We start from the raw sequence: 18,704 nt of genomic DNA, 5'->3' as shown, positions 1-18,704 counted from the left end.
GGAGGTCACAGCTTCATTAAGCAGGTCGGATCAATAGGCTTCCCTTGGCAGAGGGAGGTTCTGGAAGGAGGGGAGCTGACAACTGTGTGTGTGTGTGTGTGTGTGTACAGTACCTGGGAGCAGCTTGTGGTAGAGGTGGAAGACAGGCACGCTGAGCGTTTTGGCGGAGGGGTCCACACCTGAGGAGGATGTCAGCTTGTCGCTCATCACCCGGCCCCTCCGCGAAGGGGGGCGAGGAGGGGTGGAAAGAGCTCTCTTCGACTGGGACTTCAAGCCTGGCAGGGAAACACACACCGGTCATTTTATCACGTAAAATTGCACTTTTACATCCTAGGGAATGTGATTCTAGAGGTGTGCTTCTGTCTAATGCTTCTCATCTACCAAACACTTTCAATATTTCAAGAGAAATGGGATATTAAGCCATTTGTCCATTTACAAATATATATATATATATATATATTTTTTTTTTTTCAAGGACTTATTTTCACATACAAAGAGAGCAATCATTCCCTTTACATTTGGTGCAGGAGCTCAACATATGGCTGGAAGCCCAGCTACCAGCCAAACAATTCTTGCCCTCCAATTGGTGCAACAGGATAAATTAATTAATCTACTCCTGCTAAGCCATAATAATTGGCAGGCATGGGAGGGAAGGGATGAGGTTGCCCACCACGATAAGCTGACAGATCGGAAAGAGCCAAAACGTGTACCTGAGGCCACGACAACGCTGTAGTTGTCCTGGAAACCACTGTCGGTCTTCATCTTCTCCTTCTCCTCTTGATTCTTCTTCTCCTTGTCCTCCTTCTGTTCGTTGATCAGCTTTGCTGTGATGCTGGGGGTGTCTGAATAAGGGATGGAGGGGAGAGACCGAGACGGGGCACATTAGAGCCACCCTTCGGTAACAAGTCACATGTGAAAGAGTACATGCTAATTGTCATAATATGTACGTACAGCCTCAGTCGCCAGTGACCAACTGGTCCAGTGCACACAAGTATTGACATCAACCCTAATGTATGCACGAACTAGGCTACGCAATCAATGAGACGTTGGCCCATCTCAGTCCTCCATTCCCTGGGAGTTCAGATAAGATGGGCTAGATAGCAAATAATCTGCTATTAGCAATTCCAAGGGCCACTAACGCAGGCTCCTTTAAAAAGACCCCTGGCTAGCCCTAGCTGTATGTAGCGTTCTGGGCTGTATTATTAACTGAGCCTGCCCCTCCCTCACTGGGTAGAGCCTCATAACACCCTGTTGTATCAGGCCTCCATCTGGTGTTCTCAAGGTCCCGGGAGGAGAACCACTTATCATAGCCACACAGCTAACCGTGCCATGACGTCACAAAGCTGGAGCCCACCACCACACGCGCTTGACATTGACAACCAGATAATGCCTTAAATTTAACACCTCTCCCATCTGGGTTTATATTACTGTTTGATCATGTTTTGAGGGGGGGATGCATGTTTTTAAGAGGGCATTTCTAATCTAGAATGGACATAGGCTATTTGCTCCCTGAGATTATAGGTGCGAACATCGTCCCCCCTAAGGAGAAGGGGACAGGCCGGGTTAGTTTAGAGAGAGAGAGACTGGGCCTCAACGACTATTTTAGGAAATGTATGAGTTATTTAATAGAGCACAAGGAAACATTGGATTCAGTGCTTCTTACATAACTCTGGGACTTCTGGAAAAGGCCAACAAAATAAATACAAATAAATCAGTGCGTCAGCTCACGCAGGGCTATTTCAATCACAGAGTGGACCAGCCGGGTTAAAGACCGGAATGAGGGTGTGTGATTTAAGTGCCACTATGCTAGGCATGTGTACGAGGGTTAAGCGTACGTTTCGACTGATGTTCTCTCTAAAACGCAGTTGCCACCAGCTGATCAACTCCGTAGCCATTAATCGGAACGCTCATCTCCACCTGCTGGGAAAATAATATGGCGAGACGCTCTTCCATACTCACACTAATGAGGAGATGTGGAGTGGACCCAGCAGTCGCCTGAAAAGGTCAATGTTTATGCCCAGGGAGATTGTGTGTGTGTGTGTGTGTGTGTGTGTGTGTGTGTGTGTCCGACAATGTGCGAGGTGCTGACATGGTGCATTAACTTCAAATATGGCTGCCTTTTAAATCATTTAAGGACCCAGTGAGAGGGGATAAAATGCTTGAATGACGAGCGGCGTATGGAGAGCGGGTTTCCCCCGCCATTCAAATCCCGTGTGGCTGTCGGAGGAGGGGTTGTCTGAGTGGCAAGGGACACTCTGCTCCACTTTATCTGTGGGCCACAAAATATTGAGGAGGTTGATGAGGCTACGAAGAAAAATATTTAAAGTAATTCCCCATCAATGTTGCGTAACACACTTCACCTGCTGTTCATCACTAATCAAAGTTTACTGGTCACGTACACAGATTTGCAAGGTGTTTTCACAGGTGCAGTGAAATTTCTTGTCAAATTAATGGACATAGCCTATATGCTCACTGAGATTATAGGTGTGGACATCGTCCCCTTAAGGAGAAGGGAACAGGCCGGGTTAGTTTAGAGAGAGACTGGGCCCCAAAGACTATTTTAGAAAAATAGAGTTATTTAAAACAGCACAAAGAAAAATTGGATGCAGTGCGTCTCACATAACTCAGTTCCCAAAAATAGTGACAGATGGGTAGGGGCAGCAGACGTACCAGACACCCGGTCCAGGACTTCAGCCAGGGTGGTGGAGATGGGGAGGTGGAGAGTGCGGTACTTGTGCCCTGCTCCGTACATGGGGTGCTGGATCACATGGCTGGTAGCGTTGATGCGGCCCTTGTACAGCTGAAGACGGATGAGAAAGTATTAGGACAGACCAAGTACATAATACCACCAATGTTATGAATGATCATGACTACGAGAGAGTGAAAGAGAGACGCAAGTTATGAAAGATTCAGTAGCACTACGCAGGGCCACATTGAGATTGAATGAGGCCGGCCTTGGCTAAAGACCTCCCACTCCATCACTCCTGCCTCAACCTTTATTGGAGTTGACAAGGCTTCTCATTCAGCATGAATGTTACATGTTCACGACATCCCAGGCGACATCCATCGCCTTCTGCGACCTGCAGGCGACAGGCATGGTGGTGTCGCCAGAGCACGGCTCGGCTATGGAGGGTCCTTGGACAAGTCACTGCAGCTCCAAACACAACCTCACAACCGTCACTCAGGCCCCACAGTACACTTTCCTGACAACTCTACACTGCAGTGACTAGCCTGGCAGCAGAAGCCATCAAGATGATGTAATATAAAATGCTGTTTGAAACATGCACCTTGGCTTTTAGGCAAGTATAATACACGTCTCATAGGAACAATAATGTTCAAGAACCCATATCTTGGTATGGTCGTGAGCATAATAAAAAGTCAACAGTTTTTGGGGGGGATTGACAGCAAATCAAAATGTCAAAGTTCCCTCCAGTGAGATTCAGATTAGGGAGAAATGTAGTGATCCTTACTTAAATATCACAGATCAACTGACAATTACAACGCTGATGAAATGAAAATGTTGGGCAAGTCTACAGAATACATCATTCACTTTTTGCAGGTCTGAAAAAGCCTGATGTACAGTATCAGTCAAAAGTTGACCACTACTCATTCAAGGGATTCTTTATTTGTACTATTTTCTACATTGTAGAATAATAGTGGAGACATAAAAACATTAAATAACACATAAGAAATCATGTAGTAACCAAAAGTGTTAAATCAAAATAGATTTTATATTTATTTGTAGCCACCTTGACAGCTTTGCACACTCCTGTCATTCTCTCAACCACATTCTTGAGGTAGTCACCTGGAATGCATTTCAATTAACAGGTGTGCCTTGTTAAAAGTTCATTTTTGGAATTTCTTTACTTCTTTATGCGTTTGAGCCAATCAGTTTTGTTGTGACAAGGTAAGGGTGGTATACAGAAGATATAATTTTACCAAATAGGGCTAAGTCCATATTATGGCAAGAACAGCTCAAATAAGCAAAGACAAACGACAGTCCATCATAACTTTAAGACGTGAAGGTCAGTCCAGAACTTTGAAAGTTTCTCCAAATGCAGTCGCAAAAACCATCAAGTGCTATGATGAAACTGGCTCTCATGAGGACCGCCACAGGAAAGGAAGACCTAGTTACCTCTGCTGCAGAGGATAAGATCATTAGAGTTACCAGTCTCAGAAATTGCAGCCCAAATAAATACAGAGTTCAAGTAACAGACACATCTCAACATCAACTGTACAGAGGAGTCTGTGTGAATCAGGCCTTCATGGTCGAATTGCTGCAAAGAAACCACTACTAAAAAGACACTAATAAGAAGAGACCAGTTCGGGCCAAGAAACACGAGCAATGGACATAAGACAGGTGGAAATCTGTCTTTCGGTCTGATGAGTTCAAATTTGAGATTTTTGTTTGCAAACATTGTGTATTTTTGAGACTCAGAGTAGGCGAACGGATTATCTCAGCATGTGTGGTTCCCACCGTGAAGCATGGAGGAGGTGTGATGGTGCTTTGCTGGTGATACTGTGATTTGTTTAGAATTCAAGGCACGCTTAACCAGCATAGCTACCACAGCATTCTGCAGCGATACGCCATCCCATCTGGTTTGCACTTAGTGGGACTATCATTTGTTTTTCAACAGGAAAATGATCCAACACACCTCCAGGCTGTGTAAGGGCTTTTGACTGGTACTGTAAGTAAAACCTTTTTTGGGGGGGGGTAAGGCATAAGAAGGTGGACTATGACATTACCTAAGGCGTAAACACATTAGCATGTAGACCCACCCTGCTATTAATCACATACTGATCATACATGATTAACCTTCACAGCTGTGATTCCCAGGACTCCTTGTGTAATTCAGCACACAAATGACCTCCTAAGTTAGAGTACATGTAGGCTTGTCTCGCTGTGCATAATCAGAAACCTCTCGGCATGCCATGCACAACAGTCATCCTTCACCTTGTCCATGGAATGTCCCTCACCCTTCCCTGACACCATGTATATCATCAACAACGGGATGGGGCATAATAATGAGGACAGCGAGAGGTAGGAGGTTCAAATTAAATTATCTTTAGACAATTGAACCCCCCCCCCACCACCACCACCACCACGACTGCTCTCTAAACTCCACTCATGACAACTAATCAGTGAGGAGGGTGAAAGATGGAGCATTAATGTGACTGAAGTGCAGTGCCATTTCTCCGACAAGCATCAGTCTGGGGAAAGCCTTGAGTGAAGAGGGATTGTCTGTACTGCTGGGCTGGCCCCTTGTGGCCACCTGGGGATATCACATCACAGCATTATTCCTTTCCAATGCAAGTCCATAGGTAGGATATTTAAATTGCTCCAAGATTATGATTTAAGGTCAGTTTGACATTTTCCCACGTTATGGTTAAGTTTAGGACTGAGGGTATGGAGAGCTGATCCGAGATCAGAGCCTACAAAAACTTGGTACCCACCGGACAGGGCGACTGCAGGAAGACTGTGACCTTCTCGTCCTCCAGCATGAGCTGTAGGAAGAGCCTGCGGATGAAGCCGGAGATGTTGCCAGAGACGGGCACGTTTCCACGCTGGGGGGCCGACTGGAAGAGCTCACACAGCACCTACGGAGAGGGAGAAACCACCATAAACACACATTAATAAAACATCACAGTCACTGTAGGTCAGGTGGAAATGTGTGTCATCAAGGCATTCCACCAGACCTGTGCCATGAGCCGCTGGTTGTTGGGGTGGCAGGAGATGCACTGCAGGAAGAAGGCCACTGTGGCATTCTCGATGGCTGTCCTCTGCTGGGTGGTGAGCCCGCTGCCCCGGGACGAGGAGGCTAGAGAGTAGCGTGACCCAGAGGGCAGGGGTGGAGGCGGAGGAGGGGGGCAGCACGCACCACCGGAGGCAGCTGAGTGGGCTCCTGTGTGCCCCTGGCCACCACTGGCTCCCCCTGCGCTAGCACTGGAGTGGCACAGCAGAAACAGCAGAGCGGTCCACAGAGAGTTCACCTCAGGCCCACCAAGCCAGTCCTTCATGGCATGACTGTTCCCCACCTCTGTGAGGAAACGCAGCACTGGGGCTGCCAGCTCTGCAGACAGGGGCACCCTGCTCTGAGAGGAAGAGGAGGATGAAGAAGAGGAGGAGCAGTGGGGGTGGTGGTTGTGATGGTGTTGCCGTCGTTCAGCCTGGGCGGTGGCGGGCAGGGGCAGGTCAGCGGCAGCCAGGAGGCCACAGCAGAGTCCGGCCAGGCTCCGGACTAGCAGAGAGGGCAGGCCCGAGTCCAGCAGCTGCTCTATTGCCCCGGGTGACTGGGAGGCTGAAGCCAGAGTGGCCAGTTCCGACTCAGACAGGGCGATGGGCGGCCGCGCGTGCTTGGAGTCGTCGGTAAGGCCGGTGGCAGCGGCACTGGTGGTGGCGTTAGCATTGGCGCTGCTGAGGTCGTGCTGCTTCTTTCCGTCGTCCGTCATGGAGAGGCGGTGCTGGGCCTGAGATTGGGCGGCGGTGGGCGGGGCCACGATGCCCATCCAGGACATGAGCAGAGAGAAGTAACTGGGATGGATGTGGCACATGGAGCAGAGCAGGCTGTCTACTGCCTTCTTCAGCACCATGTTACTCGGCAGGGACATGGACCAGTTGTACAGAAGTCTACAGGAGAGAAGGAGACAAAATGGTATAAACAAAGCAAGCACCACTCGCTGGACAGACATCTTTCCCCCTAAAATAACAAGATAAGAAACCTTCATATGAATCCTTCTGAGCCTTTTCAATTCTGTCTGTATATGTCGGTTGGAGATCAACAGAGCCAAAGTTTAGACGTCGGTATTTTTTAAAACTTTGCATTCCCTGTTCGATGTAAAGTATTCATGTTTACAGAGTAGAAATGCAGTATTCATGTCTGCAGAGGATATGTATAAGACACACAGTATCAAGAGGGGGGATGGGAGAAACTTATTTTGAAAATCTATCAGGGAGCTGTTTTCTCCCCAGGCGACAAAGAACGAGATGTTCTACAAACATTTATGGCTCAAAGCATGAGAAAGCTCTAGCCTACGACAACGTAACAAAAAGAGCACACCAAGGATGAACCGGTGGGTTTTTCCCTGACAGGATAAAGGGTCATTCACACCAAGGATGATATCATTCTAGTTATATTATACACAACCACAAAACGTTGGCGAGCATCCACACCAGCTGATCGTTGATCGTTCTGCAGTACACCCATCAGTCAACGGATCAACGCGTCCTACTGCACGCTGCCTATTAAGGTGGTAACAAGACCATTCTGTACTTCCGGGTGTTTCAATTGTCATAGTGATAAACTGCAAATAACACGTCAATGAACATGTAATGAAAAATATAGAAACTCATGTAAATGTAGCAATTCAAAAACACATCTTTTACATAATGGCATCGCTTGCCTCGGTTGCTCAAGTGATTCGTTTGGCTCTTTTTCGGTGTGCTCATCTGTTTGTCCTGTGCAACAGTTCACTTGGCCCATTTTACATTTAGCAATTAGCAAGAGCACGCCTGCGTCCCTCCACGAAAAAAGGCTATTTAGGCCAAGTATAAAAGATGCTAAAATAAATGTCCTATAGCTTTAGTAGCTTATAGCTTTTCCTGCGATTTCACATAGAGGAATAGCGGAGAAGCTTGCGTGGCCTACAGCCTATTGAGCACCGACAGCTGGAACAGAGAGGCTAGAGATGTGTAGCCGAAGTAAGAAACTAAATATTAGCTTGATATTAGGCCATTCTTCAGCTAAATAGTAGGGCTATAAATATTTACCTATCGGGAAGGCTGATGCGCTCCCCGACACTGACCAGGCCTTCGATTTTATACAAGGAAATTATTACACCTAAGCCACAACACAGTGCAATGAGGAATGTATTTTTGTTGTCAAGTGAATACACAACTATTGTCTATAGGGCTGTTAAGTTGCAGTGACGTAGACTCATTTGAAAAACTGCTCAAAAGTCCTGTTCTGAATGCTTCATGCTGAAATAACTTTGTACAGCCTAGGCCTGACTATGTAACCATTCGGATCAGTTATGGGTCTATTCCGTTTACTAGGTCCAGAAAGAGAAGGCCTACCACCGGAAAATATGGCCTCCTCATGCGCGATTTGTCGTGGATCATCCTCCCAAGTCGTCCTATAATTAATGTTGCAATCAATACGCTCACATATGCCCAGTAAAATTCAGGCAAGCTTACCGTGAGCTCTGCCTTCTCTCCGAGCAGCCTCATGCACCTAGAATCAACAACGCTTCAACAGAATGCGTTTTTGATTGGTTGTCAATGTTTTATCGTCGGAGGGACAAAAAAAATAAAAGTGTAATCGCTCTTAATTAAAGTGATCCAAACTAAAGATCTCGTTATCCACTCTTTTTGTAGTTATGATTTTAGTGTGAATGCTCCTGGTCACTAGAATTATATTTAAAAATATATATATATATATATATTTCCGTTAAAGCCATCGTTACAGTCCTTGGTGTGAACGGCCCTTAACACTTACTCAAAGAGCTCTCCGTTGAGCAGCACTGGGAGGTCGTAGTCCACGGGGAGCTCGTAGCTGTGCCACAAGATGGCCGCCACACAGTGGAGGTGGGAGGGCGAGGGCATGACGAGGCCATACTCCCGTGATGAGGAGCTGCTCTGGCGCATGTAGCCCAAGGGGCCGCTCCTCTTGTGGGCCGCCACCAGCGATGAGTCATGGACCCACTGGAGAAGGGCCTGGATCCTGGGGGGAGAGACAGGGATTACGAGGTCAAAATTAACATAGAGAGCCGCTTTCACAGACCCAGATTACATGGATCCAGCAGTACTAGGCTCAACACCTAGATCAGTAGATGTTAAGGGGGTCTTTACCTGTCCTTAGTCCCAGGATCTTGTATGGTTCCCAGCTGGTAGAGGATGTCAATGGTAGAGTCTGAAGAGAGACCGTTAAGCCTTCCAAAGAGCAGGGGACTGTTCAGGTCTAAAAAAAAAAAACGACAGAGAAATCACAAAATAGCCATTGATGTCCATATATAAACGATACTCAAACAATAGCGCCATGACAGAGCTGAAGGACATCTTTTGATTGAAGTATAATTACACAAATTATAAAATGTGCTCAATGAGCGTTTTATTCATGCGGCGGCTAATTACTGGTAGGGTCGGTGCCGGAGGCTGCACAGTTCCTCAGCAGGATGTCGATGAGCTTGAGACCGATGCGGGTGGACTGCAAGCCGATCTTGACCAACACGGCTTCGATGTTCGGCGAGTGCATGCCGCAGTAGGGGGACATGAGCAGGGCGGCACAGGTCTGAAGCAGGTTGGCGGTGGGGGCAGCGGCGCTGGCCATCGTGGCCTCCAGGTCACTGACATGGGTAAGACAGTGGTGGAGCAGACGTAGCCAGCCAATACTAGGAGAGAAAGAGAGGGCAAGGAAGAGAGATTTGCTGTGACACTGCTGGGGTTTCATTTATTATTATTATTTTTTTAACTCTCAAGTAATATTTAACAGAAGTTCCTGTAAGGGCAAGTATGTCTGCACCTGGTTTTAGAGACCTGGTCCTCAGAGGGCAGGAAGGGGTTGTTGACGGTGGCTGAGGAGGTGTTGCCGAAGGCGGTGAGACCAAGCAGTTTGATCTGGGACAGGCCCAGGGTGCTGGCGTCGCGGGGCCGGTGGAGCCTCAGACACAAGGCGGACGCCACCTCAGCCTTCACCAGCTGGATCTTGATGTAGGTGAGGCCGCTGGTGATGATGGGCGTGGACAGAGGCAGCATGTTGACCCCGTCCGCGCTGATCTCAACCGAGACCGAGGAAGGGCAGGCTGGCGAGAGGACAAAAGGGACATCGTAAGGGTTTAGCAATAATAGATGGTGGAATATGTTCCAACTTTATTTTCTCCAACTGGTACTGCCTGGCACAATGGTGTGTTGTGTTGGATAGAAGCATGGAAAAGGTTTTGCATATTTAAAATGGCACTATAGTCGACAGCGGTAGGTTAATATTTGAGTGGATGAAATAACTTAGTCATGAGGAAAACGATGCTTAAGAGGTAAGTAGACAATGTGCCCTTTAGACTCTAAAGCAGAGTGGCACAGCTCTCTTGCTGGTACCTGAGCTGCAGTCCTGCTGGTTTTCACTTAAATGATCAATTAGACAACTAAAGTCATTTCTTTACAAGAGATTTCGCTGAACTGTTTAGATTTAATTCAGTCTCCTATGTAAACAACTCGTCTGCACTAGTGTCCACCAGCAGGGCCGTGGTGCAGTACTCACTGGCGAGAGAGGCCAGGTGTGGCTGGATGTGCAGCTCTTTGAGCAGAACGGCGGCAGGAAGGTGGATGGTGAGGTCACACCACGCCTCCTCCGGCAGGAAGATGTAAGACCAGGCAGCCGAGCGTGCCCGTCTGTGAGGGGGCGTGGCCTGAAGGAGGACCTCAGCCGGCTGGGCCGTGGGGCTGCTGGAAGTGATGGTGCCTGCAGAGGGACAAACAGCACTCAATAGGACACAATTCCCATTTAACACATAGGAGGTCAAAGGGAAAAAAACACAAGAGAACCTATTCAACATGAGAGGAGACGCTTCACTTACCAAGCGGAGCAAAGTTGTGGAGTCCCTCTGCGTTGTCGGGCTCGGCGGCTAGGACCCGGGCTTTGAGGCTGCCATCTGCAGCCTTGCCTGGACCAGTGTCCAGAAACTTCATGATGGTGGACACCATGCTGCGTGCTGTGTTCACTATGGCCCGTGTGCTGGTCACCATGTTGTTACAGATCAACTGGACCCCACCTGCACACAGATCAAATACAAACACAACCTGTTAAGTCTAATTGACAGTACCGTATACCTGAACAAGGATATTTCCCTATTGTGTATGTATGTAGGTGTGTGTGTGTGTGTGTGTACCCATGTCGTGGAATGCCTTTAGTGCCTCGCTGGTGTCCAACACTCGGAGGATGAACCAGAGCAGAGGCTCAGACAGCTGGCATGTCGACAGGGAACCCTGGGAGAAATACAAAGACTGCTTGTGATTTAAAAACTTTCAGAATCCACGGGTCAAACAATTATAAATCTAATAAACTGAAGTACTATTGAAGCAAATATATTTTTCCTCAATCCTTTTAATCTTGACAAGTAAATCTCTAAAAACAGACCTCATCAATGATGCCTGTTCAGTCATGGCTGAGCTCAGTCTTACCTGTCTGCCCATGTACCCACAGGCCATGTAGGTGAGGATGGGCTGCAGCATAACCTGCACCGAGGTGGCCCTCTTGCTCAGTGTGGTGAGGATGGTGAAAAGGCCGTCTCCTACAGAGATGGCATCTAGTCCTCCATGGAAATTCTCATGCTTGGTCAGGTGGAGACCACTAGCACCTAAAGACAGGAAGGTAAAGCGTTATCAATAAGAAGCACTTGAATATCTTAGCCGCTAATCCGGGATCCCTCTAAATAAACGTTTTCTAAAAAAAGGAAGTGTGAGTATAAGGCCTACCTATGATCATAGCCATGGCGCTGCTGTTGCACTGGCCCAGAGCCGAGAGGATCTGGCTCATGATCTGCTGGTTGGCCAGCACCAGATCAGCCACTCCGGCCGCAGGGCCCTGGTTAGGGGTGGACCCCCCCGCTGCCCCCTCCTTGCTGCCGCACACCTTCTCCTCGTCCGACACGCTGCTGTCCGACGCCCCGCTGCCCGCCGGCGGCAGACGCCCGCTGAACTCGCGGTCACCCGACAGGGGCAGCTGGACCAGGGCGTTGACCAGCTTGAGCAGGTCGAACATGAGTTGGTCGCGCGTGGTCTCGCCGCACACCGCCTTGGCGTCGCCGGGCCGGATGATGTTGGCGAACAGGCCTCCGAAGCAGGCGCGGGCGCCCACAGCGCTGTCGGAACCGCTGCGGGACACCACCTTGTCAGAGCAGGTGATGTAGTGGTGCACCAGGAAGGTGATGGACTCGATGACAGAGGAGATGGTGCTCACCGACACCACCTCAAAGTTCTGCTCCAGGGTGAACTCTAACAGCTTGACCTGGGCGTCCAGAGGACCCTGGCCTGACTGGAACGGACCCCTGAAGGACGGGCGGAGGAGAAAAGACGGGATCATTGAGGAAGGTGCTTCCTAACAAATCATTGTACTGTTTTGTGATGGAATCAAAAGGATGGCTTTTGTTCCAGCCCAGCACGACCACAGATTAAATTGAAGAAGATGATTAGTTATCATTTGAATTACGTGTCTTAAGTGCTGGGGTGAAACAAAAGCTGCTTTTGATATGTCTAGAGTAAACAACCTACCTCTCAGTGGACAGGATGTGCATTAGTTTGAGCAGGAACTCACTGAACATCTGTGGGCAGGTGGAAGAGAGGTGCACCTGGAGTCTGGTGAGGAACTCTTGCATAGCTTGGGTGGCGGTTGGGCCGACCTGGGAGCTGTGCTGGCTGGTGCCGTGGGGGTTGCTCCCAGACAGGAAACGCACGAGCACGTGCACCAGCGTAGGGTCCGACACCATCTGCTGGGCCGTGCTCTCATGAGCTCCCATCCCACTGCTGGAGGCTGCGGACAGAGACGCACAGGACCAAAACACACTTGATTTAAAAGGAGTACTATTGAAAGTCCTTTGGCCTCATTTATTTCTTCGGTCACACTGCATCGTCAAATATGGATTTACTATTTCTCAACCTTCAAATGGGAAACGTCAGTCAGAGTTGTCAGACACTGTCTTGAGAGTGAAACCCTAGGAACGGTGGACTTACCATTGGAGGGCATGTTGGTCATGAGGGTAAGGGAGTGCAGCACCAGGCACCAGGTCCTCAGGGAGGTGTTGGGGTACCAGGCTAGCACCGACAGGAAACTGTTGATAGAGGCTGCAGGGAAACACAGGAGACGGCAGTTTAACTAACACGTACACTTGCCCATGTGAAAAGGGAAAACAGTGAATGAGTCACACAAGACAAATCCAGCGGTTTGAGAGTTAAGCGGCGAAAGAGAGTGAATGGAGACACACACAGGGTGACCTCTGACCTTGGTTGAGTGGGATGGTGGGCACTCTGCTGGCGTTGAACAGGAAAATATCCGATCCACTCTCCTCAGTGCCCCCAGAGCAGGAGTTGAGACTGAGGGTCAGCCACAGTTGCAGCAGAGACTCCATCTAAGGCAGAAACACATGTGAACACTTCATCGACAAATCCACTTATCCAGGGTAACCAACGTATTCTTGAGAATGGTACAGTAAGTTACCCCTACTGCCACATCATTACAAAACTGTGTAGAGGGATGTAAAAAAAATACCAAAAAAAGAGTGAAGTGCAACAAGTCATTCAAGTCTTCTGGAGTAGCAGAGACCATGGACTATACCGTCTGTCGGTGACTGACCTGTACGTGGTGCACCTGGAGCATGGAGAAGAGCTTGTTGAAGCAGGCACTCAGCATGGGGATGGAGGAGGCCTGTACCATTAGGCTGCTTCCTGGTGGGGAGCCCCCACGGAGCCCCCTCAGCAGAGAATCATCCGTCCCATTGGATGCCTGGGACACTGGAGGGAGAGAAGGGACCTGGGTCAGCCATCTTTGATGCTTAGCAAAGTCTTTACATTTTTTCCCCAAGACTCAAGTGTACATGACCAAACATCAATAAATACTTTTTCGGTAGGTTTATACCTGTGGGGGACGTTGAGGTGAGCGCCTGTAAGATGGAGTCGGCCTCCAGAGTGGCCATCATCTTGAGCATAAGCTCAGCCTGCTGCTCCAGCCCCACCTCCAGGCGGGCATCCAGAGCTGAGGGAGAGGACAAAAAGGTCCAGGTTAAAAGGTGGAAGGTATTCCTTTACATGCATGGAACACACGACCTTGAATATGTGGACATCTATAAGTACCTAGGTGTCTGGCTAGACTGTAAACTCTCCTTCCAGACTCATATCAAACATCTCCATTCGAAAATCAAATCAAGAGCCGGCTTTCTATTCCGCAACAAAGCCTCCTTCACTCACGCCGCCAAACTTACCCTAGTAAAACTGACTATCCTACCGATCCTCGACTTCGGCGATGTCATCTACAAAATTGCTTCCAACACTCTACTCAGCAAACTGGATGCAGTCTATCACAGTGCCATCCGTTTTGTCTCTAAAGCACCTTATACCACCCACCACTGCGACTTGTATGCTCTAGACGGCTGGCCCTCGCTACATATTCGTCGCCAGACCCACTGGCTCCAGGTCGTCTACAAGTCCATGCTAGGTAAAGCTCCACCTTATCTCAGTTCACTGATCACGATGGCAACACCCATCCGTAGCACGCGCTCTAGCAGGTGTATCTCACTGATCATCCCTAAAGCCAACACCTCATTTGGCCGCCTTTCGTTCCAGTTCTCTGCTGCCTGTGACTGGAACGAATTGCAAAAATCGCTGAATTTGGAGACTTATCTCCCTCACCAACTTCAAACATCTGCTATCTGAGCAGCTAACCGATCGCTGCAGCTGTACATAGTCCATCGGTAAATAGCCCACCCAGTTTACCTACCTCATCCCTATACTGTTTATATTTATTTACTTTTCTGCTCTTTTGCACACCAATATCTCTACCTGTACATGACCATCTGATCATTTATCACTCCAGTGTTAATCTGCAAAAATGTAATTATTCGCCTTCCTCCTCATGCCTTTTGCACACAATGTATATAGACTCCCCTTTTTTTTCTCTACTGTGTTATTGACTTGTTAATTGTTTCCTCCATGTGTAACTCTGTTGTCTGTTCACACTGCTATGCTTTATCTTGGCCAGGTCGCAGTTGCAAATGAGAACTTGTTCTCAACTAGCCTACCTGGTTAAATAAAGGTGAAATAATTTTTTTACAGTTTTTTTTTAAAGAAGGAGAAGTGTGTAATCCAGTTTGGGAGCTGATACCCGGAAACAAAAAAATATTAATAAATGAGCCCTTACCTTGCGACACAGAGACAGAGAGACTCTGAGACCCAGGCTTTTCGGCAGCAACCGGGGGCTTGGACACGGCAATCCCTACTCCCCCTATGTAGGGGTTGTAACCGTAAGTGCCATAGTCAGCACCCCAGTAGTCATACCAGGTGCTGCTAATAGGCTGTAGGAAGAGAGAGAGAGAGAAACGCAAATGCAGTCATTCTTGTCAGATGCTAGCTACCAGTATAACATTACATGCACATTAACACTACATTCTTTTGCATGCAATGGTGGCGTCTTCAGAAAGAAGAGAAAGAGTGAAGAGGAGAAATACTTCCCCAAGTTTACTAGTTTGATTGATTGGGTCTACATACACAACATTGCTTTGAGACTCCAAATGCCTGAGCAGAGTTAAATTGGAAAGTTTCTGAGAAATTAGAGGGCAAGGCTAAGAAGGAGGTGGTGTTGGGGAGGGATTCAATACGACTGCAGAACTTTGTATTACGCATTATCTATTAAAAAAAAATTCATTATGAGAAGAGGTTGAACACTATGGTTTGAAGTTCGTATAGCTACATCATTGATCAGTGGGGTTAATTTAAGTTTGTGTACTAACCGGAGGTGATTGTGTCAATACTGAACTCAACAGAAATGCAAGAGAGCATGGAGAGAGGAGTGGAACAGGACAAAGGTGAGTCAAGCAAATTACATACCTTAAAGACTTTGGCGGCGAGGGGATCTTTTTCCAAATCAATATCTAAAGGATCAATATCAACATCCATGAGGTCTTGTAGCAAGTCAAAGTCAATGTCTTTATCTTTTTCCAAAGATGAAAGAGATGGAGCACCTTTGGATAACGAGAAGAGCTTTAATATTGCCAAGCAAGCACACTAAAACCAGCAAACTCAGAGGCCTTCTTTTTAGGAAGTCACTAGGCAATTTTAAGGCCTACAAACATTTATTTCTGCAGTTGAGAGGGAGTCCAAACAATGGATGTTTGCCCACTAAATCAGCAATCTGACAACTTTAGCCAAAATCCAGAAGTGATATAAGTGATGTCATTGATGTTGTTTAGGGAATGAAGATTTGTGATAGTACCACGAAGTAGTGCATAATTTGCACAGATTAAATCCCCTTAGTCTTAAGAAAATAACCACCACCCCTTGAAACATCTGGATATCTAATAGGCAATGAAGATACACTGTTTGAACTCCCCCTCCAAAAGGCAAACAGTCCACTCAGAATTAAACTGGTTAGAGAAGCTCTCAATAGTCTCCTTTAAAATAAAATACTAAAATAAACATGCAGCTAGCTAAAAGGGGGGAAAAAGACAAACAATTTAACAAATGCATCCATTTGGGGAAGGGTGGGGTCCATGTGTAAAATGTTGTCAAGGACGGGCCTACCAACGCACTTTGGAAAACAGAGGAGGTCCCAGGAGTACCTGCGATGATATCTGGAACCAGGGCCTCGTCGATGGTCTCCACCTGGGGGATGGGGGTGGACAGGGAGTCAGAGTCGATCCCTGCTGAGGACGACGATGCCCCTGCCTCCTCACCCACCGCCCCCTCGTCCATACCATCCAGGGACCCTGGGGACAGCAACTCCCCTGAGGAGAGGGGACAGGACAGGACACGGTCAGTGCTGGAAGAAATCAAAACTACCAGACTCCCAGCAATGCAAGGACTCCCCAAATCTATTGTTCTCTTAAACACCAGCTCTTGCTGGAAAACAGAGTTCACAATGAAGTATGAATTGAATTGTAGCAGCACCCCCTACCTGCCAGGATGTCCTGCAGCATGCAGGTGAGGGAGTACTGGGCCCAGGCCCCTCCCCAGGAGATGTCCCCCCTGTTGAAGTCTGTCCCCACCAGCAGCAGCAGCAGACGCTCCAGCTGGTGCTCCGACACCACCTCACACAGGTGGATGGTGGGCCTGGTGGCGTTGGCTATCCTGGCCAAGACCTGTAAAGTCAAATCAGACAAGTGATCAGCAAAAATGTATACTTTGTCACAAAGTTAAGTAGCCATTTAGAGCCAACCAAATCCATCTTTGCCAGTAGTAGTGGTGGTGGTAGTAGTAGTGGTGGTAACATCAAGTGTGCCCTCTATTCAACTGAACTCGACGTTGTGGCTGTGCATACCTTGCAGACGAACAGCAGGAGGTCTGCGTGGCAGGTGAAGTCCATGGAGAGGAGGAAGAGGGCCAGTTTCTGTACCACCGAGATGCAGCGCTCATGGGCCAGGGTGAAGGGCAGAGGCTCCACCTCAGGGGGCTCCTTGGCGGCGGTGGCCTCTGTGTCCAGGGTGGAGCGAGGCCACTCGGCTGTACGCCTCAGACGGATCAGGTCCTTAAAGTGCTGCCAGAGCGAGAGATGGAAGGGGAGAGAGATGGAAAGGCAAATGTCAGGCAGGGGAAGTCGATGAAGACACATGGTTTCACCGATCACTATTGAAACTAGCATACTTGTAACCTGCGTAAGTGTGTTAGGTACAGAAGTTATGCTTAAGTGTATGCAGATTTGTCGTAACTTGTGAAAGTTGGCCCCAAAACATGCAGCGTTGAGGATATTTGACAATATATTCTTGTGTTCTCAAGATGAGAAAAACCCTAGAAATAGAATTACTTAATTCTTAGTCATTCCATTTCCAGATTGATCAGTCAAAACAGAAAGCTTTCCTTTTCAGAGCTTCTGAAATCCTCACCTTGGATGTGGCCTGCTTCAGCTTGGCCTGCTCCACCAGCAGTTTGTACGAGGAGTTTTTGTTGCTCTGGATCTTCTCCTTCTCAATTTGCTCCACCAAAGCTTTCTGTTTTGCCTTCAATAGATTTAACTGCTACAATGAAAAGGGCATGATAAATATAAACACTGCACAGACCATCTACTACATGCAGAGACGTCATGCAAAGCCATTAATAAGAGGGAGAATCCCAGTGGTGTAAATTACTCAAGTAAAAATACTTTCAAGTACTACTTAAATCGTTTTTGGGGGTATCTGTACTTTATTTACATATTTTGACAACTTTGACTTCACTACATTCCTAAAGTAAACAAATGTACTTTTTACTCCCTACATTTTTCCTGGCACACAAATGTACTTGATACATTTTGAATGTTTAGCAGGACAGGAAAATGGTTATCAAGGACCCACTAAACACAAATGCTTCCGTAAATTCCAATAAGCTATCCGTAAATTAGTTAAAGGACAATTGTGTTTGTCTGGATTGCATAATATATACTTTTGATACTTAAGTATATTTAAAACCAAATAACTTTTAGACTTTTAATCAAGTAGGTATTTTACTGGCCGACTTTCACGCTTACGAGTCATTTTCTAATAAGGCACCTTTATTTTTTACTCAAGTATGACAATTGGGTACTTCACCCACCACTGGAGAATCCCATAATTGTGACGAATACAGATTTATGAGGTGTGAAAAAACATGGCAGATAAACAACTCCGCGCCGCTTTTGAGATGGAACGAATGTTGGATTTCGACACATTTACCTGTTTGTGGTGCACCAGCTGTTTGCGGATCTTGCGGGAGTACAGACGGTCCAGGCTGCTGTTGCCTTTGGTTGATCTGTTGGAGCTGGAGGACTGGAGGCTGTTATTTATAAAGCTCCACTGATTACCTTGATTCATAGGGGAGAGAGAGAGAGACGGGACAAAAAGGCATGTTAGACTTGTGTTTTGGGTTCCAAATCAATATGCATTACCCTGTTAAAAGGAATCACGGTGCTCAAAACTGAAGAAGTATTGGAATAAATTCACTTTATAGCCACTCAAAACCAAGGGTAATAGAATAAGGTTTCTCCTAAGCCTATAACGTC

The 18,704-nt window shown here is 47.5% G+C and overlaps 1 protein-coding gene across 22 annotated transcripts in view; it reads right to left on the bottom strand.

Moving 5' to 3' along the window:
- The window catches only part of LOC112254114 (baculoviral IAP repeat-containing protein 6), a 136,564-nt gene that overhangs the window by 72,418 nt on the left and 45,442 nt on the right, over positions 1–18,704 (bottom strand). For 12 of the 22 annotated variants that reach the window (XM_024426356.2, XM_024426412.2, XM_024426459.2 and 9 more), the window contains 26 exons: positions 18,379–18,506; positions 17,575–17,706; positions 17,013–17,228; positions 16,650–16,833; positions 16,285–16,479; positions 15,584–15,717; positions 14,898–15,051; positions 13,620–13,736; positions 13,338–13,495; positions 12,987–13,113; positions 12,719–12,829; positions 12,260–12,518; positions 11,465–12,036; positions 11,171–11,346; positions 10,879–10,993; positions 10,567–10,761; positions 10,251–10,451; positions 9,519–9,798; positions 9,131–9,387; positions 8,849–8,957; positions 8,496–8,720; positions 5,698–6,628; positions 5,455–5,598; positions 2,671–2,800; positions 711–842; positions 114–275 (listed from right to left, as the gene is read on the bottom strand). In XM_024426356.2, coding sequence (XP_024282124.1) covers positions 114–275; positions 711–842; positions 2,671–2,800; positions 5,455–5,598; positions 5,698–6,628; positions 8,496–8,720; positions 8,849–8,957; positions 9,131–9,387; positions 9,519–9,798; positions 10,251–10,451; positions 10,567–10,761; positions 10,879–10,993; positions 11,171–11,346; positions 11,465–12,036; positions 12,260–12,518; positions 12,719–12,829; positions 12,987–13,113; positions 13,338–13,495; positions 13,620–13,736; positions 14,898–15,051; positions 15,584–15,717; positions 16,285–16,479; positions 16,650–16,833; positions 17,013–17,228; positions 17,575–17,706; positions 18,379–18,506 — 5,544 coding nt within the window. The remainder of the gene's footprint in view (positions 1–113; positions 276–710; positions 843–2,670; positions 2,801–5,454; positions 5,599–5,697; positions 6,629–8,495; positions 8,721–8,848; positions 8,958–9,130; positions 9,388–9,518; positions 9,799–10,250; positions 10,452–10,566; positions 10,762–10,878; positions 10,994–11,170; positions 11,347–11,464; positions 12,037–12,259; positions 12,519–12,718; positions 12,830–12,986; positions 13,114–13,337; positions 13,496–13,619; positions 13,737–14,897; positions 15,052–15,583; positions 15,718–16,284; positions 16,480–16,649; positions 16,834–17,012; positions 17,229–17,574; positions 17,707–18,378; positions 18,507–18,704) is intronic. The other 10 variants (XM_024426453.2, XM_024426513.2, XM_042323607.1 and 7 more) reach the window with 7 other exon arrangements.

The sequence above is a fragment of the Oncorhynchus tshawytscha genome, linkage group LG01, assembly GCF_018296145.1.
Source record: "Oncorhynchus tshawytscha isolate Ot180627B linkage group LG01, Otsh_v2.0, whole genome shotgun sequence".
Lineage (NCBI taxonomy): Eukaryota > Metazoa > Chordata > Actinopteri > Salmoniformes > Salmonidae > Oncorhynchus > Oncorhynchus tshawytscha.
Note: the sequence above shows the minus strand (reverse complement) of the source record. Positions and strands in the feature narration are given on the sequence as shown.